This window comes from Terrapene carolina, unplaced genomic scaffold (assembly GCF_002925995.2).
Source record: "Terrapene carolina triunguis isolate 2854851 unplaced genomic scaffold, T_m_triunguis-2.0 Scaffold244, whole genome shotgun sequence".
In the NCBI taxonomy this organism is placed as follows: domain Eukaryota; kingdom Metazoa; phylum Chordata; order Testudines; family Emydidae; genus Terrapene; species Terrapene triunguis.
This window is the reverse complement of record NW_020664595.1, coordinates 782,810-807,904: the sequence shown is the minus strand read 5'-3', so window position 1 is coordinate 807,904 and position 25,095 is coordinate 782,810. Positions and strand designations below refer to the sequence as shown.

Below are 25,095 nucleotides of genomic sequence, written 5' to 3'. Positions count from 1 at the left end.
TACCCTCTGAGATCCTTTTAAGAGGGGGGAAAATGAACCACTGACAAGTGACATGTCTAGCTCTGCCAAGGTCCTCAACCCATAGAATTTTACCCAATAATTCCTACATCAAATCCAGAACTTCTGGTGGTGCTAAAGCATTTCTTTTATAAGGATATCAATTGCTGATTTAAAGACTCCATGTGATGAAAAATCAACCATAACACGTATCAAGCTGTTCTAATGGTTAACTTTAATGTGTCTTATTTCTCATCCAAATTCATCCAGCTTCAGATTCCTCTCTTTGATAAGCTAAACAGATTGAACTTTTTAAGTCTCTCCCCTTAAAGCAGGTTTTTCAAACTGAATCATTCTTATACCTCATCTGAACCACTTCCAGGGAAAGTGGAGAACCCTTGGTTTGGAAGATTAGGAGGAAGAACTTAGTCATAATGGATCACTAATATCAATGTCAGATAAGATATGAGTAGGTAAATAACTTGTACCTATTGCTTCCATATCTTGATTGTAGAAAGTGCACAATCTTTTTAATACTATTTTTAAATAATTGTACAGGACACAGACCCATCTGATTCCTGAGTTCATACTGGTGAAAGTAAGGACTAAGGCAGAAAATATGGTTTAATTTCTCCTCACTTTGGACAGTGCCTGGATATTTACTTGTAAAAATTATCCAGTGGCACAGTGTCCCCTAGGGAGCTATTATAACAAAAACACTAAGCTCTGGGTGTATCAACTGGGGAAATATGTCTCCAGCTGAGTCACTTTCAGTTCAGAGTGTATTACAGTTCCAAAATTACTGACCGTCTTCGGGGTCTTCAATCTTCATTCAGAGCCCGGTTCGACTCCCTCCTTGAGGAATAGGCCACTCCGCATGTGGCCGTTGGGGGAACCTGGGCCTGCCCACTACTGTGGGTCATGACCCAGGGACCCTATAAGGAGAAGCTGCCTGCTGCATCCCTGTATTAATTGCAGCATTTCGCTGGGGCACTTCTCCACTGTCCCCCAATACCTTTCCTTCACCCTTAACTAGGGCTGAAGTTTTGCTTAAGTCCCAGCAGCCAGCCAGGAGCTCCTTCTTGGTCCCCCAGTCCCTGCCAGCAACTGCTCTGTCCCTGGTACTGCAGTTCCTTGAGCCAGCCAGGAGCACCATTCTCGCTCCTCTGGCTCCTGACAGCAACTGACTCAATCGGGTACTGCAGCTCCTTTTATATTGGCCGGCTGGGCCTGGGTTGGCTGCTTCCCAGCAGCCTCTCTAGGCCACTTAGAGAACTCACCTTCCCTACTCCTTTCTGGGATGGAGTGTTGCTGGACCACAAGGACTCCAGCAGGGGGGCTCAGGACCTGCTAAACCCCATCACAATGATGATATGATATCTTGGCTGATCAAGTTTGCAGATGGCATATTGGTGGGGAAATAAATAATGAGGGAGACAGATTACTGTTACAAAAAGATCTGAATCACCTGGGTAAATCATCGCAGTCCAACAAAATGTGTTTTAATATAGCCAAATGTAAGATAGCACTTCTGAGGCCTGGTCTACACTAACCCCCCAATTCGAACTAAGGTACGCAACTTCAGCTACTTGAATACCGTAGCTGAAGTCGACATACCTTAGTTCGAACTTACCGTGGTTCAGACGCGGTCCACACGCGGCAGGCAAGCTCCCCCGTCGACTCTGCGGTACTCCTCTCGCCGAGCTGGAGTACCGCAGTCGACGGCGAGCACTGCCGGGATCGATTTATCGCGTCCAGACCAGATGCGATAAATCGAACCCGGAAGTTCGATAGCCAGCCGTCGAACTACCACGTAAGTATAGACATACCCTAAGAAAGATTAACAAAATGCATGCTATATCTACAGCAGTGGCTCCCAAATTTGTTCCACCGCTTGTGCAGGGAAAGCCCCTGGAGGGCTGGGCCAGTTTGTGTACCTGCCGCGTCCGCAGGTTCAGCTGATTGCGGCTCCTGCCCCTCCCAGCAGCTCCCATTGCCCTGGAGCAGCGAACCGTGGCCACTGGGAGCCGCGATCGGCCGAACCCGCGGATGTGGCTGGTATACAAACCGGCCCGGCCCGCCAGGAGCTTTCCCTGCACAAGCGGCAGAACAAGTTTGGGAACCACTGAGCTACAGGATGGAAGACTCTATCTTGGAAAGCAGTGATTAAGAGAAGGACTTGGGGATCATCAAGGCTAATCGCCTCAATGTGAGCTGTCAGTGCAATGCTGTGGCACAAGGGCTAATGCAGTCCTTGAATGTATGAAAAGAAATGCAGGAAAAAGAGAGAGCCTGAGACATGAAGCCTGGTATAAGAGGCTTGGTGTGAGGCCTGAGGCCTGAACTAAAGTAGTGGTCAAACCCTGCTAATATAAAGCAAAGTTAGCAAAAGTCAAGCTGTGAGCAGAAGTCAGGCTCTGCCTGTGTGTAGGCTCATAGACTCTGGCAAGAACAGGGCTGGTATTGCAAAAGCACACACATTCCTGAGAAGCACTACGCACAAGATACTCACACAAGCACATTCCAGAAGGGTGGTACTAGAACACACCAATACCGAGTATGGTACAAACACGCTGTGCCCTCCTCCACCCGCACCCCATGCTGCCCCAGCCCTGGGCTCCCTTCCCCCCCCCCACACACTCCCTGCAGCCCTAGTGCTGGGCTCTCCCCCCACCCCAACCCACCCGCACCCTCTGCCACCCCAGCCCTGGGCTCCCTGCAACCAGTGCTGACTCCGCCCGCTCCCCCCTCGCCTCCAGCCAGTCCGGCGCTGGCAGAGTCGGGGGAAGCAGTGAGGCTCCTGGGCCGTGCCTCAGCCCAGGGTCCCTCCAGCCAGGGCTCCCGCCTCCAGGACTGGCCAGGACCCGGGAGGGCAGAGCTGGGGAACCGCCCCGGCAGGGGGCTGAGGAGCAGGGGCAGGGTAGCCCCAGAGAGCGGTACGCAGGCCCTGCACGGCAGCGCCCCGCCCTCTACAGCCCCGCTGCTGCTGCCGCTTCTGGCCGCCCTGCCGTAGTCCCTGGGCGGCTCGGACCATTTTGCTCAGCCCCGACACCTGCAGGCGGCTCCTTGTGCCCCGCGGGGTGGCCCCCAGCCTGAGTGCTCCCCGCTCGGAGCCTGCCCGGCCCAGCCACAAGGTGGGGGTGCTACTCCCCCGCGGCACGAACCGCAGTGGCCCCAGGGCGCCCCCTGCACATGACACACTGCTGCTTCCAGGGCCGGCTCTAAGCTTTTGCCACTGGAAGCAACAAAAGAAAAAAAAAGAAAAAAAAAAAAAAAGGCTAGAATGCTGCCCCTGAAAATGTGCCGCCCCAAGCACATGCTTGGTTTGCTGGTGCCTGGAGCCGGCCCTGAACAGGAACATGTTGACCTCTCAAAAATAAGGTCAGATGACAGCATGATGGAAAAAAATGTTTTGATCGAACCAACATGTACAAAGTAAAGGGTGGTAACTAACCATGTCAGAGAGTTGAGTCCATTGTAATGGGAATACATGCGTAAGTGTACCTGTAACCATTGAGCCAGGGCATTGGGACCATGTTTCATTGACCATAAACCTGTCTGGGTGCCTTCGCTACTGAAACAGATTTATCGTCTTATTGGGGAGTTCAATCGAGGTCTGCTGTGTTGGCTATCTGAGCAGAGCTGGCACAGAACGCAGAAAGAACACACACACAGCCAATGAATAACAACAAGAGGAATATCAAGCACTTTTAGAATAATGATCTCGCCTCTGAACACAACATTGGTAAGACTACTGCTATAATATTGTGGACAGTTCTGGTTCCACACTTCAAGAAAATTGTGGAAACACTGGAGAGACTTCAAAGGAAGGCTATAAAAATGAACCAGGGGCTGGAAAAAAACAAATTACTAACCTTTCTGTGATGGTTGCTCTTCGAGATGTGTTGCTCATGTCCATTCCATGTTAGATGTGCATGCGCTGCACAGTCTCAGGAGATTTTTCCCTCAGTGGTATCACAGCTCTAGCACACTCTGGTATCTCATGCTCATGCACTAATATAAAGGACCTGGCCGGCTCTGCACCATCTCATCTCCTTCTTGCTAACTAACTCTTAACCGGGGACAGGAAGGTGGATCGTGGAATGGACATGAGCAACACATCTAGAAAAACAACAGTTATGGAAGGTTAGTAACCATTTATTCTTCTTTGAGTGCTTGCTCATGTCCATTCCACATTAGATTACTCCCAAGCAGTACCTTAGGAGGTGGGTTCAGAGACATGAGGGTTGCAACACTGCTCTACCAAACCCAGCATCATCTCTAGCCTGCTGGGTGATGGCATAATGGGATGAAAAAGTATGCACCAATGACCAAGTTGCTGCTCTAGAAATGTCCTGAATTGGGAGTGGTCCAGAAATGCTGCTGAGGAAGCTTGAGCTCTCAATAAGTGGGTGGTCAAGATCGGAGGAATTGGGGCACCTGTCTGTTCACCTTTCATCCTATCTGCTATTGCTACAAAGAGCTGTGTTGACTTATGGAATTGTTTGGTCCTTTCTATATAGAAGGCCAGGGCCTGTCTAACCTCCAGTGTGTGTAGAGGCTACTCCTCCCTATTCCTGTGCGGTTTCAGGAAGAATACTGACAGGAAGATAGCCTGATTACCATGGAGCTGCAGGACCACCTTCAGGAGGAACACGGCACAGGGGTGAAGTTGTACCTTGTCCTTAAAGAACACCATATCTGGGATTCTGATGTTAGGGCCCTAGATCTCTGAGACCCTCCTGGTTGAGGTAATTGCTACCAGGACGGCGACCTTCCAGGAGAGGTACAACAAGGGGAACAATGCCAATGACTCAAAGTGAGGGCCTGTAAGCCTTGACAGGACCAAGTTTAGATCCCACGGTGGAACGGGTTCACGAATCTGCCGAAAATGCCACATCCAGCATGGCCTTTAGGGAGGCCCTGGCCACAGACTTCTCTTCCTCCACCAGAGCGGAGAACTCCTATCTGGACTCCTGGGGAAGACAGTCCTTCAATTTAATCAACTCTCAGACATTAGAACTGTCTCTCTCCAGCTATGACTGTACATTGGAGATGTGGATCTGTAGACCACCTGTAAAATAAACCTTTCTACCAAAAAGGTCTAGTCTCTTTGCATCCTTTGCTTTAGGAGTCACTCCTTGCTGTCCCAGTCTGTCCCTCTCTTTGGCTACCACGATCACTAGGGATCCTGGAGCAGGGTGGGAGCACAAGTATTGATAGCCCTGGGCAGGAACAAAGTACTTCTTTTCAGCCCTTTTTGCGATGGGAGCGAGGGAGGATAGAGTTTACCACAAGGCTTTAACTGGTACCATCATGGCCTCACTGAGAGGGAGGGCCACCTTCAACAGCTGATATCTTGTCCACTGCAGGCCCTCCACTTCCAGCCCAAGGTTCGAGGCCACTCTATTCAACAGCTCCTGTTGAGCGTCAAAGTCATTGTAAGAGGGAGAAACACACGCCTCAGACACTGCCTCATAAGGCCTGTACTGGCAGGGGGTCCTCCTCCTCTCCTTCTGCACTGACCGAGTCCCAGAGATCTAGGTCCTGAGGTTCGGTACTGGGCTTGGTACCAGAGTCTGGGTTGCATTCTGGTCATAGGCATAGGGGCAATTTTCTTCCTGGGACTATGGAATAAGAGTGTCTGGAAGAGGGCCCTTACATAGTGGGAAACTCCCACGGGTTCCAAAATGGCCATTGCATCTGTATAGGCCAGTGCCTGCTCTGCCAAGGAAAAGTTACTCACCTTGCAGTAACTGAAGTTCTTCAAGATGTGTGTCCCTGTGGGTGCTCCACTCTAGGGGTCGGTGCGTCCCGGCGACATTGATCGGAGATTTTCGGTAGCAGTGCCTGGTCGGGATGCAGGTGCTCAGATGGTATCTCCCGTCTCTTTGGAATCTTCCTGAGCGCCTGCGTCCCGCACCCCCCTCAGTTCCTTCTCTACCGTGGAACTATTTTACTAGTACTCCAAAGTAGAGAGGAGGAGGGTGGGGAGTGGAGCACCCACAAGGACACACATCTCGAAGAACCTCAGTTACTGCAAGGTGAGTAACTTTCCCTTCTTCTTCAAGTGCTGTCCCTGTGGGTGCTCGACTCTAGGTGAATGTGTAGCAGTTCCCACTATGGCCGGTGGGACTTTGGAGATGTGGCAGTGAGTACTGTAGAGAGTACTGTATGGCCTACTATGGCGTCTGCCATGCTATCTTGTGTGATAGCATAGTGTTCGGCAAACTTGTGTTCAGATGACCATGTAGCCGCTTTACAGATGTCAGAAATGGGTACGTTATGAAGGAAGGCAACGGATGTCGACGTAGCTCAAGTGGAATGAGTTCTAATGCCTTCGGGTGGTTGAATAATTTGAATACAGAATGAGGATCTGATGCAGTCAGAGATCCACTTGGACAGATGTTGCTTAGAGATAGCGGTATCTTTCGATCTTTCGACGGTGGAGACAAAGAGTTGTGGAGATTTGCGAAATGGGTTAGTTCTGTCTAAATAAAAAGCGATTGCTCGTCTGACGTCGAGAATGTGCAGGGTTGCCTCCTGTGGATTCTTGTGAGGTTTGGGATAGAAAGTAGGTAAGTATATAGGTTGATTACGGTGGAAGGTGGATATCACCTTAGGGAGAAATTTAGGATGTGGTCTCAGAGTGACTTTGTCTTTGGAGATGATTGTGTAGGGAGGATGGGCCATCAGGGCGCTTATTTCACCTATTCTCCTTGCTGATGTTATTGCAACTAAGAAAGCTACCTTCATGGACATATGGAGAAGAGAGGAGGTAGCCATGGGCTCGAATGGAGGTTTCATGAGAGCGTGAAGAACAAGGTTAAGATTCCATGTAGCTACCATTGGGTAAATTTCAGGGTAGAGATTTTGCAGGCCCATGAGAAAGCGTTTTATGGTGGGGTGGGTAAAGAGTGAATAACCTTCTAAGAGGTCATGAAAGGTGGTAAGCGCCGCCAGGTGCACTTTGATGGAGCTGAGCGAAAGTCTGTCCTGTTTTAGTTTCAGGAGGTAGTCTAGAATGTTCGGGAGGGTCACCATATTGGGCGTTAAGTGATTACATGAGCACCAGGGGGCGAAACGCTTCCACTTCTGCAGGTAAGTTTTATGAGTGGAGTCTTTTCTACAGTGTAGGAGGACGTATCGGACTTGCTCAGAACAGACTAGTTCATGGGTTTGGAACCATGAAGGAACCAGACTGTGAGGTGGAGCTTTTAGAGCTGGGGGTGAAGAACCCGTCTGTTGTTCTGGGAAAGGAGATCTGGCCTGTTGGGGAGAGCCCATGGATGACGGGAGGACATGCAGAGTAGATAAGGATACCACGTCTGTCACGGCCAAGCCGGGGCAATAAGTATGACCCGGGCCTTGTTGTCCACGATCTTCCGAAGAACCCTGTGTAGCAGAGAGATTGGTGGGAAGGCGTACAGGAGAGAGTTGTTCCATGGGATGAGGAACGCATCTCCTAGGGATGCAGTCCCGAGTCCCGCTCTGGAGCAAAACAGGGGACATTTTCGATTCTGGATTGTGGCAAAGAGGTCTATTGACGGGGTGCCCCAGAGGGAGAAGAGCTGTTGAAGTATTGTGGGGTGCAGTTCCCATTCGTGTTCTGTCGAGAAGTGCCTGCTGAGTGCGTCGGCAGTAGTGTTGTGGCAGCCTGGTAGGTAGGAAGCGATGATGTGTTTTTGATGTTGTATGTACCAATTCCATAGTCGGATGGCTTCCATGCAAAGGGAATGTGATCGGGCTCCCCCTCGTCTGTTGATGTAGTACATACATGCTATGTTGTCTGTTAAGACCTGAATAGATTTGTTCCTAATGGGGGGAAGAAAGTGAAGACACGCTCGTCTCACTGCTCTGAGCTCTAAGAGATTTATGTGTAGGTGCGTCTCTGATGCGGACCACCAGCCTTGTGCCCTGTGTCCCCCTAGATGCGCTCCCCAACCGATTAGGGAAGCGTCCGTGGTGAGCATGAGCATTGGGGATCGTTGCAGGAAGGAAACCACAGTGCAGAGGTTCTCTGGTCTTGTCAACCAATGTAGGGAAGCTAGAACGTTGGGAGGAGGAGTTAACAGTGTCCCTAAGGTGTGTCTGTTGGATTTGAAATTAGAATTGAGCCACCCCTGAAGACATCTCATGTGCAGCCTGGCATACTGGACCACGAAGGTGGTGGCTGCCGTGTGACCAAGGAGCCGTAGACAGATTCTTGCCTGTGTTTTGGGACAAATAAAGAGCGTGCGTATGAGCTGTGTGATAGCGAGGATTCTGTGATATGGGAGCAAGGCTCTGCTCTGGATTGAGTTGAGATGAGCTCCGATGAACTCAATCTGTTGTGTAGGTGTCAGGGTGGATTTTTGGACATTTATTTGGAGGCCTAGGCTGTGAAAGAGGGCGATAGTGAAACGGGTAACTTGGAGTGTCTCGCCATAGGAGTTGTCCTTGATGAGGCAATCGTCCAGGTACGGGAAAAGCGTGATCCCATGTTTGTGGAGGTGAGCCACGACCACAGCTAGAGAATTGGAAAAGACTCTTGGTGCTGTGGAGAGGCCGAAAGGAAGAACTCTGTATTGAAAATGGTCATGACCAATTGTGAAGCGTAGGAAGCGTCTGTGAGCTGGATGAATTGATATATGAAAATAAGCATCCTGTAGGTTGAGGGCTGTAAACCAGTCCCCTTGATCCAGTGCAGGAATTATTGTGCCCAGTGTGACCATTCTGAATTTTTGTATCCTCACAAATTTGTTCAGTCGGAGTAGGTCTACTATAGGCCTCCATCCCCCGGTCTTTTTCTGGGTCAGGAAATAATGGGAGTAGAAACCTTTCACTTGATGTTGCGTCAGCACAGGCTCCACTGTGCCTAGCTGGAGAAGATGAGCCACTTCTACGTGAAGTAGGTGCTCATGAGAGGGGTCCCTGAAGAGGGACGGGGAAGGGGGAAGGGTAGGAGGATAGGATATGAATGGGATAGAGTAACCGGACTGAACTATCTCGAGGACCCAGTGGTCCTGTGTAATTCGCTGCTAGGCATGTTGGAAACTCTGGAGGCGGTGGCCAAATGGGCAAGTAGGCTGCGGAATCAAGGGGTGGTCGCACAGACCCTCGACCAACATTTCAAAATTGTTGTTTATTCCCGGACGGATGGGAGGTGGTTGCTTGAGCTTGATTTTGTCTGCGCTTAGGGGTTTTAGCGCGATTCCTATTTACGTTATATGGTTTGGGTTGAGGCCGATAATATTGTTGTGTACGCAGCCTTTGGTAGGGTTGGTATCGTTATCTCCTGGGAAGAGATGGGTGAATGCACAGGGTGCGCAGTGTCGCTCTAGAATCTTTCATGATGTGAAGTAGTTCATCAGTTTTTTTGGAAAATAGTTTGTCTTTATCAAAGGGGAGGTCCTCCACCTTGGTCTGCAGATCTTTAGGGATGCCAGATGCAGAAAGCCATGAATATCTGCGCATAACCACAGCCGTTGCAGTCGTACGGGCTGCTGTGTCTGCCGTGTCTAAAGAGGCTTGTAGGGCAGTTCTGGAAATCAATTGGCCCTTACTCAGAATTGCTTTAAAGTCTGCTCTCCTATCCTCTGGTATGCAGGAGGCGAATTCAAAAAGTTTATTGTAGTTATCAAAGTCGTAGCTGGCGAGGAGTGCAGAATAGTTTGCGATCCTGAATTGTAGGGTGGAGGACGTGTAAACCTTGCGACCAAGGACGTCAAGACGTTTAAGATCCTTGTCTTGCGGGGTGGGCCGGTATTGTGGCTGTTTCGTCCTTTGTGCGACTGCATCCATGACGAGAGAGTTTGGTTGTGGGTGAGAAAATAGAAAGTCAGCGTCCTTAGCAGGAACATAGTATTTATGTTCGGCCTTTCTGCAGGTTGGTAATAAAGAAGCTGGAGTGTGCCAGAGAGCATCAGCTGGTTCCAGGAGTGCCTCATTTATAGGAAGCACGATCTTTGAGGGCGCAGAGGGTTGAAGGATTCTGAGGAGATTGTGTTGTGTGTCCTGAACCTCTTCTAGGTGGATGTCCTGACTGAGTGCCACCCTCTTGACAAGTTCTTGAAATTTTTTACAGTCATCCATGTTCTGTGGAGGCGGGGGGGGGAGAGGGCTCCATCTGGAGCAGATGGAGAGTTAGGGTTTGGTGAGTCTGGATATGGTTCATAACGCACGTTCTCAGGAGGGGGTTCAGGTACTCTAGAAATGGACAGAGATGGAGATCAAGGCACAGAAGCAGGTAGTGCTTTCATGGAAGAGGTCTGAGGGTGAGTGGTAGGAGGATGTGGCCAAGGGTATGACTGTGGCCAAGGCATAGGGTAGGAGAACCCAGGTGTGGCGAAGTAGGGAAACTGAGGCTGGTGGCTGTGGACCGTAGCCTGAGGTGGAAAAGGCTCCGGTGGGGGAGGAGAGGGAGGTGCGGAGAACTCTGCTTGCTGTTGTAGATCAGGTTCACTCTCAGTGAAGGTAGCCAGTTCAGGTGGTGAGAGCGGCTGTTCTAAGAGTATCTAGGAGCGGAGAGTTAGGCTCAGGTGGCACTGAGAGGTCGCTTTGAGTGAAGAAGTGTTACTCCTGCTCCCTGGGCTATGCTGCGCCTGGACTCTGCTCTAGCGTGTTAACAAGCGAAAGTGAAAGTGTGAGCAGTGCTGTGGGTCGGTTGGAGGTACTCTGCAGGGGGTCCGCTGCTGGTACGGGGGTGGGAGGCAGGCTTGGTGCTGACGTTCTTCCTGGCACCAGGGCAGAGCTCGCGGTTGGCACCGTGGCTATTTTTAGCCCTGAGGTGTGCGGTGCTGAAGTCTTTGTCGGCACCGGGACAGAGTCCGCAGCCTGCACCGCAGGGCTGGTCTATACTTACCCGTTAGTTCGACGGCTGGAAATCGAACTTCTGGGTTCGATTTATCGCGTCTGGTCTGGACGCGATAAATCGATCCCGGAAGTGCTCGCCGTCGACTGCGGTACTCCAGCTCGGCGAGAGGAGTACCGCGGAGTCGACGGGGAGCCTGCCTGCCGCGTGTGGACCACGTCTGAACCGTAGTAAGTTCGAACTAAGGTATGTCGACTTCAGCTACGTTATTCACGTAGCTGAAGTTGCGTACCTTAGTTCGAATTGGGGGGTTAGTGTAGACCAGGCCGCAGTTATTTTTAGCGCTGAGCCACTCAGTGCCGTGGAATCTTTCCCTGTCCGGGAGGTTGAATTTCTGCCTCTACGGTGTGTGGGAGCCGTGGTTGAGGCGTGAGCCGGGACTGAGGCACTCGCCTTCGGCGCTGTCAGCACAGAGGGTAGGGATCTCACAGGAGACCCTTTACCCTTGTTAAAGTCTCTCCTATGAGTCTGCTCTGCTTCTTGCTCCTGCTCCAGAGAGGGTGAAGCAATGCTCCCAACCAGTTAGGATCTGGCTGGGGAGGATGTGAGAGCGGGTTTATCTTTCCCCGTCTCCAAAAGCGGATGCAGGGATTTTTCCATAAGAAGCATTTTAAGCCGCAGGTCTCTGTCGCGCCGAGCCCTTGCCTTGAGGCTCATACAGTGGAGACACTTTGCAGGGATGTGAGTTTCCCTGAGGCACTTCACACAATGTGAGTACCCATCCAACCTTGGCATGGAGTTCTGACAGGAAAAACACTTTCTGAATCCTGAAGCCCCTGGCATTGTGAATTAGAAATGGCAGGGGAGAGTCTCTCAGCGAGAGACAAGTCTGAAGTAATTTTTTTTTAAACTAAGTCACTATGTAACTACACTAAAAGAAGGGAAAACAACTGGGATGTAACTAATAACTATTTCTATATTCTTTGTTACTTTGTTCCTACAGAGACCAGGGAAGAGAAACAGCACTGCCCCGAGTCCTGTCTTCAGCTGGGGATGGTTGAGAAGGAACTGAGGGGGGTGCGGGACGCAGGCGCTCGGGAAGATTCCAACGAGACGGGAGATACCATCTGAGCGCCTGTGTCCCGACCAGGCACCGCTACTGAAAATCTCTGATCAACGGCTCCAGGACGCACCGACACCTAGAGTGGAGCACCCACAGGGACAACACTCGAAGAAGTAGTACTCGGCAGTAGCCCTGAACCTGGGTCCATCAACTGGTAGGGCTGCCCCGGTGGGGCGGGGGGGACTGGAAGAGGTCCTTGAGTGGGAATATGATTTCACCTCCGAGTCCAACTATGACCCTTCTTCCTGGTAAATGGAGGGGCAATACCCGTTGGTGCCAAGGAATGGTGCCGAGGTGGGAAGACCAGAGTCAAGGGGATCAGTACGAAATGGGAGCCCAGGGCCCCCTTTTGCTCCCTTCTGCTCACCAGTACCAACACCATCAACTCTTGTACTGCTGGCAATGGTGATACCGAAAGCTCCAGCAGGTCCCTGTCCACAACAACTGCCTCCAGGGTAGACGTTACCACAATCTTGCTGATGTCCTATTGCCCTTCTGGTGTCAAGGGATGGTCTGGGATTTGACTCAATGGAACCTGCCTATGAACTGGAGTCAACAGTGCTGCACTCAGAGTTAGAGCAGAGGAGTGGCCAGACTCAGGTCACACTCCACTGCACTCCCCATGCTTGGCTCTTTTCAGATTCAGGTAATGTCTCCTCGCAGTCAGCTCCTTATGTTTCTTCTTTGGCACTGATGAAGGAGAATGGTGCAGAGAGTCTTTTGTGGCAGGAGAAACACTACACACCGATACTGAAGTACTGGGTGCCGAATTGGACTGGCTCGTCTCGGATGAGGGACAGAGCACCACCTTCATCAGGATGGACTTCAACCTGGCCTCCATGACCTTCTTCGTACGGGGCAGTCAAAAAAGCTAAGAGAATGTTAGGAATCATTAGGAAAAGGATAGATAATAAGACAGAAAATATCATATTGCCTCTATATAAATCCATGGTACACCCATTCCTTGAATGCTGCGTGCAGATGTGGCCACCCCATCTCAAAAAAGATATATTAGAATTGGAAAAGGTACAGAAAAGGACAACAAAAATAATTATGGGTATGGAACAGCTTCCATATGAAGAGAGATTAATAAGACTGGGACTTTTCAGCTTGGAAAAGAAACGACTAAGGGGGGATATGATAGAGGTCTATAAAATCATGACTGGTGTGGAGAAAATAACACAAGAACTAGGAGTCACCAAATGAAATTAATAGGTAACAGGTGTAAAACAAACAAAATGAAGTATTTCTTCACACAGTGCAGTCAACCTGTGGAACTCTTTGACTGAGGATGTTGTGAAGGTCAAGACTATAACAGGGTTTAAAAAAGAACTAGATAAATTCCTGGAGGATAGATCCATAAATAGCTATTAGCCGGCCTGGGCAGGGATGGTGTCCTTAGCCTCTGTTTGCCAGAAGCTGGGAATGGGTGACAGGGGATGGATCACTTGACGATTACCTGTTCTGTTCATTCTTTCTGGGGCACCTGGCATTGGCCACTGTTGGAAGACAGGATACTGGTGTATATGGATCTTTAATCTGACCCAGTATGGCTGTTCTTATGGGCTTGAAGTTTTGACAGAACTGGCAGTGGTCCGTGATATGAGTCTCTCCCAGGCACTTCAACAATGAGTATGGGTCACTCACAGGCATGGGCTTGCTGCAGGAGGTACAGGGTTTGAAACCCGAGAACCAATGCATGCCCCAGTACTGGGTGCGGACAAAACTCCGCTAACAGGGCAAGAAGTGTCACCTAACTATATATCATTAATCTACAACAGTCCAAACTGAGAAAATAAAGAACTGGGATAGCAAAAACAGTGAAAAGGACTAAACCAGTGAGTAAGAGTTTGCCAAAGCAAGAGGGTTCCAGTTACTGTCACTGGCATTAAGAAGGAACTGAGAGGATGCGGAGACTGCCGGGTGCCTTATATTGGCACATGAGCACGCAGCACTACTGGGTGCTAGAGCCGCCCAATGGATACCACTGAGGGGAAAATCTCTGACAACTGTGCAGATGACATGCATACACCTAACCTGGAATGGATATGAGCAAGCAGAAGAAGAAGAAGTAGTTTTATGATGTGAGGCTTAAGGAGCTCAACTTATTCAGCTTATTGAAGAGACATTTGAGAGATGACTTGATTATTGTATATAGCTTTTACACACTGTGACACACTGTACCTCAACATGGTACCCTGTAACCCCCATATTCATCATCCATATATGGTTGTGATCTTTCACTCAAAGCATACCATGTAAGGTATCATACGAAAGGTCATGACCTGCTGAAACTTCTTGTTCTGTCCAAATAGATACATCATTGGTGTGTATAAAGTTATAAGATTTTGCTGTGTGTCACTGAAATATACTGTAAGTTTGCTATTGACATACAAAGGACCTCCATCCAGGAGGGTGCTCCACGACCTTTAATCAGCAGGGGAGCTGTAATCAAAGGATTTACAATTCAGTGAGAGTTTCCCAAATCCACACAATGGAGGCTTACTGGATCACTGTGACTCAACAAAGCTCACCGGGACATGTCTGTGCAAGTGTCTCCCAGGCACATGGATTGAGAGTATAAAATAAGGAACAGTTGCAGTATGTCTTGGCCTTTCTCCTCCCCCAGCTATGCTGGAAGCAACAAGCACACTGAGAAGATGAAAACCTCAACAGAGGAGACTGGTCCAGGCTTCATGGAGAAGTCTGTGTATTAAGGACTGTAACATCCAGTGGGGTGAGAAAATTGCTAATCTAAATACTACCTAGTGTAATGAGGTCTCAGATTTAGATTGTGCATTTATCTTGTTTTCCTTAGTAACTATCTCTGACTTTTTTATGCCTACCACTTATAATCACTTACAATCTATCTTTCCGTAGTCAGTACATCTGTTTTATATTTTAACTAAAACAGTGTATTTTGCCTGAAGTGCTTGGGAAACCTCAGCTCAGGTACAAAAGCTGGTGCATGTCCTTTCCACATTGAGTGGACTGGGTAATAAACTTACACTTGTCAGGCTTTTGACCAGGGTAGGACAGTATAGCGCTGGGGAGCTGGAGGGAATTTCCTGGAGCCTCTCTATTGTTAGTTCATGAGTGGCAGGGAGAAGTATTCATAAAACTCAGCTGGGTATGTCCCTGCCTTCGGATGTCTGTGTAAGTGCAGTACTTGGCAGAGGTTTGCAGTTTGTCACACATCACAGTGAGAGGAAGCCGAGCCTGGTGGGACAGAGGACTCAGCGGTACCCCAATTCCAGGTTGCACCCTGGGGATCCTCTCTCATACATGGACCACTTGGAGTACTGTGTGCAGTTCTGGTCTCCTATGTTTAAAAGGGATGAACTCAAACTGGAACGGGTACAGAGAAGGGCAACTAGGATGATCCGAGGAATGGAAAACCTTTCCTATGAAAGGAGACTCGAGGAGCTTGGTTTGTTTAGCCTAACTAAAAGAAGGCTGAGGGGGGATATGATTGCTCTCTTTAAATATATCAAAGGGATAAATACCAGGGAGGGAGAGGAATTATTTCAGCTCAGTGCTAATGTGGACACGAGAACGAATGGATATAAACTGGCCGTGGGGAAATTTAGGCTTGAAATTAGACGAAGGTTTCTAACCGTCAGAGGGGTGAAATTTTGGAACAGCCTTCCGAGGGAAACGGCGGGGGCGAAAGACCTCTCTGGCTTCAAGATTAGGCTAGATAAGTTTATGGAGGGAATGGTTTGATGGGATTACGTGATTCTAATCAATTAGGCAATAACGGCCATCGCTGGTAAAATGAGGGTCTGGCTAGAGAATCTTGCCTGTATGCTCGGGGTTCTGCTGATCGCCATATTTGGGGTCGGGAAGGAATTTTCCTCCAGGGTAGATTGGCAGTGGCCCTGGAGGTTTTTCGCCTTCCTCCGCAGCATAGGGCAGGGGTCGCAAGCTGGAAGATTCTCTGCGACTTGAAGTCTTTAGATCACGATCTGGAGACTTCAACAACAGAGTTAAGGGAAAGTGGGGGGATCAGCTTTTGTGGCCTGCATCATGCGGGGGGTCAGACTAGATGACCATATTGGTCCCTTCTGACCTTAAAGTCTATGAGTCTATGAGTCTATGAGACCAGGTATCTGATAAAGGGTTTTTTTCAGTCTTGCTGACAAAGTCATAACAAGATCCAATGGCTGAAAGTTGAAGTTAGACAAATTCAACCTTGAAATAAGATGCAATTTCCTAGCAGACAGGGTAATTAAACATTGGAGCAGTTTATCAGCACTTGGAGTCTTTAAAACCAGATTAGATATCTTTCTAAAAGATATACTTTAATCAAGATTCTGGGAGAGATTCCACAGCCTTTGTATATGGGTTGTTAGATGGATGGTCATAGTGCTCCGTTCTGACTCTGAAATCTGTGAATCTATGAAACCCCTGTTCGTTATCTCTCTTCATGAGCCATGGAGAGAAAAGAAAGATCTGCATTGCCCTCAACGTGCTCATAACACTTGCAGCTCTGCATTAAGACTAGGAATATAATTAAATTGAATGCTTCAGGTTTTCAGCTGGTTGTTTGCAGGGGTCAGGAAGCATTTCCTCCTGCTCCCGAAATGCACAATTGACCAGATGTGCTCTAGGTTTTTTCCACCTTCCTCTGAAGCATCAGAGTGTATTCAATTACCCAGAGCTGGAGTTGAGACACTGGATGGGTGGACCAGGACTTTGAGGAGGTGCAGGGAGTCCTCTTTCTTAGATGACTGGCTGGTATGCCCTGTTCATATGCTCAGGGTCCAACTGAGCACCAGATTTTCAGGATGGAATTTCCCCCCCATATATGCTTGGCAGGGACTTTGGATTTTTTTCCTCCTTCTTCTGCAGCGTGGGATGAGTATCACATGCTGGGATCATCTAGGTATAACTCACCTAGTCAATTCCTTGCCATTGCATGAGCCCTGGTAGCACCTTGGTCTCTCCTGTTCTCTGCCTGTGGCACATAACAGTTTAGTCACCTAAGGACTGAAAGGCTTTGGTCTGACTAAAGTCATTGGGCTTTATCTAGGGATAACTGGGTGAAATTTAATGCCTTGTGATATACAGGAAGTCAGTCTAGATGATCTAATACTTCTAGGCTTAAATGCTATGAAACAATCAATTATTAGCATAATCTTACTGAAGAAAATCTTTACATTATTTAAGATATCCATTTTTGAAGTGTACATACTATGGACTATATTTCACATACATTGACAATAGCTACTGAGGGAATTTTAGTGCACAGATAGTCTCCATATGAAAATCCAAGAGCCGATCGATATATTCCACCCCTATAATACAAAATACAGTAAACAACATGAAATGTTCAATTGATATTAAACTGTTCTCTATAGCTATAAATAAATTCAGTCTAAGTAAAAGAGTGATATATCAGATCTGTATTTAGAACTATAAGAAAACAATTTGTTCTTACTTGTAAATATGTCTTCTCATAACATAAATGTGCACCAATCCAGAGTTACTTACTAGCTAAAGTCTGCCCCATCAGAACCAACTGCAAACATCTTTGCTGAAGTGTCTTCTGCTGAGAGCTGTGATCATGTTAAAAGATAAGTCACTTATGTTATGTGAGGACAAATACACATGTAAGAATTCAGTTGTCCCATTCTTACATACCTAGGGCCAGATCCTCAGCTGATGTAAATTGGCTTTAATGGAATTGTACAAATTATCATCTAATCTTCTGTCCCCAATTATCTTCCCTACTGGTTAACTGGGTTACAGTAGTACAGCAAAAGGGGTAATGAAAATATTTACATAAACATGGCAGCTTAGATAGGCCCATCACCACCCAATGAGGTGAAGTCTACTTTGCAGTGTTTGGTAAAAGTATACAGATACACCCAGCTTGTGACCTTTTATAAGCAGTAACAAAATATCTATTTGATTCCAGCTGCTGATTTCACTTTGATATAGGATATCTGACAGGTGATTTAATTCTAGAAATTGCCTTCAAGAATTCTGGTACCTGAGCTTGAAATGATAGGGCTATTGGTGGGCTCTGAGTAAGCCTACTATGACTGCCTGCACTTCCACGTTCCAATTTAGCACAGTACTTAAGCCCATGTATAGTCCCAATGACTTCAATCTCGAAGAACCTCCAGTTACAGATGAGTAACATTTCTTCTTCGAGTGCTGGTCCCTAAGTGTATTCTACATGAGTGGTTGACAAGCAATGCTGACTGGAGTGCGAGAAAGCCAGCAGCAAAGATGCTTGCAGTACTTCAGTTTCCACTGCCCCATCTGCAGCAGAAGCCTCACTCAGCACCTCATATCTAGCAAGCGTGTGGATGGAGCTCCAGCTGGCCACCATGCATATGTCTAGTATTGGAATTTCCTGCAGAGATGCTGTAGAGGCAGCTTGTGCTCTTGTGAAGCATGCCCTGACTCTGTACTAACCAGGGCATGTCTGACATTGAGGGAAAGAAGTCTTTTCACTTTGGCAGAAGCATGGGGTTTCAGAAAAAGAAGATAGGTACAAGGATGCTTTGGTTGACATGGAATTCAGAAATAACAATAGGAAGGAACTTAGAATAGGGGCAATAAGGTACCTTTTCCCTGTGAAAACCCATATAAGGGGGGGTCTGCCATGAGTTCTCCCAACTCACTTACTCTCCTGGTCGAAGTGATAACTAAAAACGCAACTTTTCAGGACAGGTAGGACATGGAAGGCTTCACCAAGGGTTGAAATGGTGATCTGGTGAGGGTTCACAGGACGAGATTGAGGTCCCATTGAGGTGTAGATTTTACCTTTGAAGAAAAGGTACTTGGGTGAATGAAAACAGAATGCCTGTCTACTGGAGGAAGGAAGGCACTAATTGCTGTGAGATGGACCTACAGTGAGCTAATGGAAAGGCCTATTTTTTTTAGAGACCAGATACAATCCAAAATGACCAGAATACCTGCAGTACCTGTAGATGGATGATTATGCTACACCCAGGCAGAGAAACATCTCCATTTAGCTAGTCAGCAGGCCCTAGTTGAATCTTCCCTACTTCGGGTATGGACAGCCTGAACGGCTGCAGAAGAGGAGCATTCTATTTCCAATGCCCATCCGAACACAGGCCGTGAGACGGAGTGAGTCTGGATTAAGGTGTCTGATTCTATCCCCCTCCTGAGTTAGGAGGTCTGGAAAGGGGTGGATCATGATTCAGGGACAGAATGATATTTTTAGGAGCTCTAGGAATCAAAACTGTCTAGGTCAAATGGGTGTTAGGAGAATGACTCTAGCCCTGTCATGATGGATCTTTCTCAGAACCTGTTTTAGCAGAGGAATGGAAAGAAAGGCATATCTGAGATTGTTTCTCCATCACAACAGGAGAGTGCTGCCCTGGGAGCTGTGGCCCGTAGCTCCTCTGGAGAAAAACAGGGAAGTATTCTGTTAGTTTGGGACACAAAGATATCAAATTGAGGTGCACCTCACAGAGTGAATAGTTTGCTCAGGGCAGAGTCGTGAATCTCTCACTCATGGTCTGCAGAGAAGTGCCTGCTCAGGTTTTCCGCTGGGAGGTATGCAATTTGTATGGTGGTGCAGATTCTGAAGCACCAGTTCCAAACCCTGACTGCTTCCAGGTAAACAGAAAGAGATTTTGTTCTGTGCTGTTTGTTTATGTAAAAGGCCATGGTGATAGTCATAGAATCATAGAATATTAGGGTTGGAAGAGACTTCAGGACGTCATTTAGTCCAATGCCCTGCTCAAAGCAGGACCAACACCAACTAAATATTGCCCAACACCACTTAGATATGGATTGAATGTATAAGTGGGAGAAAGGCTGTGCAAGCCAGGCAGACTGCTCTCAGGTCTCTCATGGAATTCAGATACCTTGAACAGTGTGGCCTTTCAGGTGGGCACCCCAACCCCGAAGAGAAATGTCTGTTCTAATGGTGGCAGTAGGGATGAAAGTGTTGAAGGGAATGCTCATTCTCACTCTCTTTGGGTCTGACCACCAGATGGGGGAGGTGATGACTTTGGTGGGAACACTCACTCTGGAGTTGATGAAATCTCTATCTGGTGAGTACTCTCACCAGAGCCAGGCCTGCAGACATTGTGGATGAACGTGTTCACACAGCATTACATAAGTGCACAAGGTCATATAGTCTAATACCGAGAGGCACATTCTCCCCATAGTTCTTGGTCTGGAAGTAATCCAAGCGATCAGGCTGCTCATTAACTAAAATCTTTTTGTGGGAAGGAACACTCTCAATGAAACAGAGTCTGTTGACATTTATTGTCCCTGTAGCTGATAAACCAACTTTTCTCTGTTTATGCAGATACCAAGAGCTGCTAGAATATGGAGCAGAAACTGCATCACTGAACTGACCTGTAGGCAATAGCAACCTTTCAAAAACCAACTGTCTGTTGTGATCAATTCCCAATTGTGGGTGAAGAGTGCAATATGGCCCCCAAAAATAATAGGGGAAGAGGTGAGTGATGGTCAGGGTGGGTCTCATTAATATGTCAAAAGTAGCCCTTTGCAGGTGGCTGAGATTGGGCAGACGTTATGGGGTAGAGGGGGCTTTGAAGCAAGGCCTCTGAACACTCTGATGTTTTCTCAGAGGCTCAACTGGATGCTGGTGGTAGAATGCTTGAGGAGGGAGTGGCCTTGCCATATAGGCTTGTCTCTGCTGTTTTCTCCTTGCAGCTAGAATGTAAATCCCCAGAGAGTGAAAAGTCGATCTTGAATTCTTTAACAAGCATAGGAACTCATCCATTTTCTCAATGAAGAGATTTAACTCATCATAGGGCAGGTCCTGTATGGTATTCTGGATATCCCTGGGAAAACACAAAGACACTAGTTAAGAATTCCTCCCTGTGCCTGTACCAGTGGCCAGGTTTCTGGATGCCATATCTACTGCATTCACTGCAGCATGAAAGAAAGAATCTTCTTTCCCTCCTTGCCCTTTGGTCCTCTATGAAGGACCAAAATTGGACTCTGTCCTCGGAGTGGTCCTTAAAGTCCACCAGCCTGGAACAGCTGTTAAAATAATATTTTGATAACAAGGCTTGATTGTTAGTAATATGGAATTCCAGGCCCATAAAGGAAAAGACCTTTTTCTCCATGTAATCCAACCTCTTTGAGCCTTTGTTAGTCTTGGTGGTAGTCCTTTGATGTTGGGACCTATCCCTCTCCATACATGCCTCTACCACCAGAGACTTGAGTGTCGGGGGGGAGAAAAGAAATTCAGCTCCCTTGGTGGGGACGAAAGAGCACCTCTCGACTCAGATTACAAAATACCCAGGAATTGTTTTTGTGTGTCTTGGACCTTCTCCAGCTGTATCTGGAGGTCATTGGCAATCCTCTGCAGTAGCTCCTGGTATTGCCTATCAATTCTCTAGCAGACATGAAGAGGAAGGAGTGACTGCTTCATCTGGAGACAAGGGTGAGATTCATATTGGTATTCCCAGTACTTGTGGATATGGGTCAATATGCTCCTCCTCACAGTATGCTCCTCCTCCTCACACTTCAACAGATCTGATGGGAGCTGAGAAGGAGAAGTGTGGTAAGATTTCTTCACGGGTCCCGGGCATCTGTCATAGAGATCCCACAGGCCCCAAAAAGGCTAGAAAGAGGGTTCCACTGATTGTGAGGGACCCAATGTCATCGGGTACCAGCGATCCCTGGGGAAGTCATATTTGCGGGGGTAGCAATCTGATTTGCTCAACTGCCAGTCAGGACTCATCTCTGTCCAAGAAGATGGAGAAGTGGCCAGAAGGTCTGATGAGTCTGAGTCAGAAAACTGCTCCCCTACCAATGGTGGAGCCATCGGTACCAGGGTACTCCTGCCCGATGGCTGGAGAAGAGACAGCTCCTGAGATACTGAGTAGTATCATCCTCTGGTAACATTCCGGAGGAGGCCTGGGCCCGAGAGAATGGGAGACTATAGATAAAGGAGGAAGATATCCTCCAGTGTCATATATGTCTCCATATATCAGTGGTTCTCAACCTGTGGCCCATGGGCCACATGTGGCCTAATTAGCACACAGCTATGACCCAGCTGTGGGGTAAAAACATCCAAAGTTTGCAACTCCGGTCCTGGAAGAGGGCAGGGTTGGGGCTGGCTGAGGTGGAGATGACGCCACGCAGCCCTGCTGAAGCCCTCCTACCAGCAAGGAGGGCGAAGCAGCCCACTGTGGTTGGGGAGGAGCTCAGCCAGCAGTCAGCTGGCAGCCTGCTGCTTCCTCCCTCTCTTCTCCCCACCCTGCAGGAACACATTGCTAGGTGTCTGGTCAACATTGCCAGACTGGTTGAGAACCACTAGCTGGTGGAAACCAAAAAGGCTGAACATCAGCTTGAACATCAGCCTTCCAGGACCCAAACCAAAAAGGTGACTTCTGGCTACTGTACTGGTTGCCAGTGCTTTGGAGAAAAACGGGGTCCAACAATACATCTGACACAGGGCTGGCCTTACCATGAGACAAACTGAGACGGCTGCCTCAGGTGCCAGATTGTTGGGGGCGCCACTAGGACCCAGAGTGTAGAAAATTGTGTCTTCTGCTGGTGCATATGTATTCTCTCTGCTCTAGATGCACAGAGATGGTGGAGTGCTGTGGTGGAGGAAGGAGGGCACAAGAGACATAATAGGCAGGGAGGAGAAAAGGTGAGAGGGAATAACAGAAAGCAGCAGGAGCTGCAGGGAGAGAGAGGAGGAGGAGCCTCTTATGTACCTCTCTAGAACCCCCAGGAGCCTGGACTGATTAACACCAGCTTCTCAGGAAGCTTCCTGTTTCCTGCTGCTTCCCTGAACCCACTTGAGGAGAACAGGCAGTCAGCTGAAGTAGTAGGAGCCAGTTAAGCCCTTAAGATGCTGATATCTTCCCTCACTCAGGCCCTGCTACCAGCCTGCTTATTTGTCCTCTTCAGTTGAGTGTTGAGAGCCACTATAGCTGGCTCAGAACAGCAGTCATGAGTGAAAGAAGAAAACACCCCTCTGGGGCAGCATTCAGAAAAAGTAAGAAAGCAAAGGAAGCTTTTCTATCTAAGCAGGAAGGAGCTCTCCTGAGATACATAGACACAAATGTTCACAGTGAGCCTTCCGGCCCCAGTGAGGATGTGAGTGGTGAGGAGATGCCTGATCTTCCAGTTAGTCAGAGTGCAGGTGACCTGGCAGCTACTGCAGCATCCATATCTCCATCTCAAATGGACGTAACCATGCACATTCCTGAAGAAAAGTGTAGATCAGAGAAGAGTGTGGATGAGGTGCAAGAAACAAATGCTGCTGAGTGTAGTTCCTTAGGTCTAGATGATCCAGGACTGTGGACCCACTTCAGCAGTAGCCTGAGGGATTTCCTTGTACTGCATGGGCCACAGCAAGTGAAAAACTTCATGTTCCCCAAAGACAATGAAAATAGAAGTTTCCACCCAACACATTACTGGCATGAAATCCCCATTGGTGACAAAGTGGAGAGGCCATGGCTTATGTACTCAAAAACCCAGAATGCTGCATACTGTTTTTGTTGCAAACTCTTCCAGTCTAATGTTCCAGCCACATTGGGTTCTACAGGAAGAAAGGACTGGAAAAATCTGGCTAGAAATCTGGCATGCCATGAGAAGGCAGCAAATCACCAGAAAGCATTCCATAGGTGGAAACAGCTTGAGATGAGAATAAGGTTAAAGGCCACCATAGATGATCAGCATCAAGAGAAGATTGCATCAGAATCTCTTTACTGGCAAAATGTTTTGAAAAGGGTCATTGCCATTGTGAGAATGCTTGCTACTCAAAACCTAACACTGTGTGGCACTTCAGATCAGCTGTATGTGCCAAACAATGGAAACTTTCTTAACATTGTGGAGCTGATGGCTGAGTTTGATGCTGTACTCCAGGAGCATCTAAGAGTCACCACCCAAGAAATGTACACACACCACTACCTTGGAAAAACAATTCAAAATGAGATCATATAGTTACTGGCAACAAAAGTCAAACAGAAGATTGTGGCAGATCTGAAGTCAGCAAGATATTACTCTGTTATTCTGGACTGCAAACCTGACATCAGCCATACGGAACAAATGACTTTAATGGTGTGTTTTGTAACAACAGAACCTAGTGAAAATGTCCCTGCAATGGTGACTGTCAGAGAGCATTTCTTAGAATTTATTGACATTGATGATACTACAAGAGATGGTATGACAAATGTGCTTTTTAAAAAGCTGGAAGATACGGGAATTGCAATAGCTGACATGACAGGTCAGGGTGACAATAATGGTGCCAACATGAGAGGAAAGAACAGAGGAGTGCAGACACGGAACCGAGAGTTAAACCCTCGAGCTTTTTTTGTTCCATGCAGTTCTCATCATTGAACTTGGTGGTCAGTGATGCAACATCCGCTTCTAGTGAGGCTGCTGAATTTTTTATGTAATTCAAAGCATCTATGTATTTTTCTCTGCATCAATTCATTGATGGCAAATTTTGAAGCAACATCTGGGGACATCCTCTCTGACACTGAAACCACTGAGTGCCACACGATGGGAAAGTCGAGTGGAGGCGATAAAGCCTATCAAACCCAAATTGGGAAGATAGATGATGCCATAGTTGCCATTATGGAGGATAATGCTATGACAGGAACTGTTTGTGGGAGAACAATGGCAGAGGGAAATGGAATCACCAAAAAAACACATAACTTCAAATTTCTGTGTGGCATGACATACTGTTTGAAATAAATGTTGTAAGCAGGAGACTCCAAGGTGTTGACCTTGATATATCTGGAGCAATGGACAAAGCAAAGTCATACCTACAGTTTTACCGGTCAGATGAGGGATTTCAAAATGTTCTGAAGAATGCACAGAAGTTGGCAGAGGAACTTCACACTGAAGCTATTTTCCCACCCATTCAAGAATATAAGAGTCACCGAAGAAGAAGACATTTTCAATACGAGGCATGGGATAATCCCATAAGAGACCCCAAACAACAATTCAAGGTTGAATTCTTTAGCCAGCTGCTAGATTGTGCAATACAGTCAGTTGAAGAACGTTTCATGCACCTCAAAGAACACAACAGTATATTTGGGATGTTGTATGATATTCCTAAACTCCTTACTATACCTGAAGAAGACCTACACCAGCAATGCAGGGCACTAGAGACATTGTTGACACATGATGACATGTGTGGTATTGATGCGAGTGATTTAGGTGATGAACTGAAAGCCCTTTCAAGATA

General features: G+C 47.7%; 1 protein-coding gene across 1 annotated transcript in view; it reads right to left on the bottom strand.

The window, feature by feature from the left end:
- LOC113407719 (disintegrin and metalloproteinase domain-containing protein 20-like) overlaps positions 1–25,095 on the bottom strand; it is a gene marked incomplete at its 3' end in the record, with an annotated part of 214,612 nt that overhangs the window by 106,631 nt on the left and 82,886 nt on the right. Inside the window, 1 exon segment of the mRNA XM_026657440.1 lies at positions 17,110–17,212. Coding sequence (XP_026513225.1) covers positions 17,110–17,212 — 103 coding nt within the window.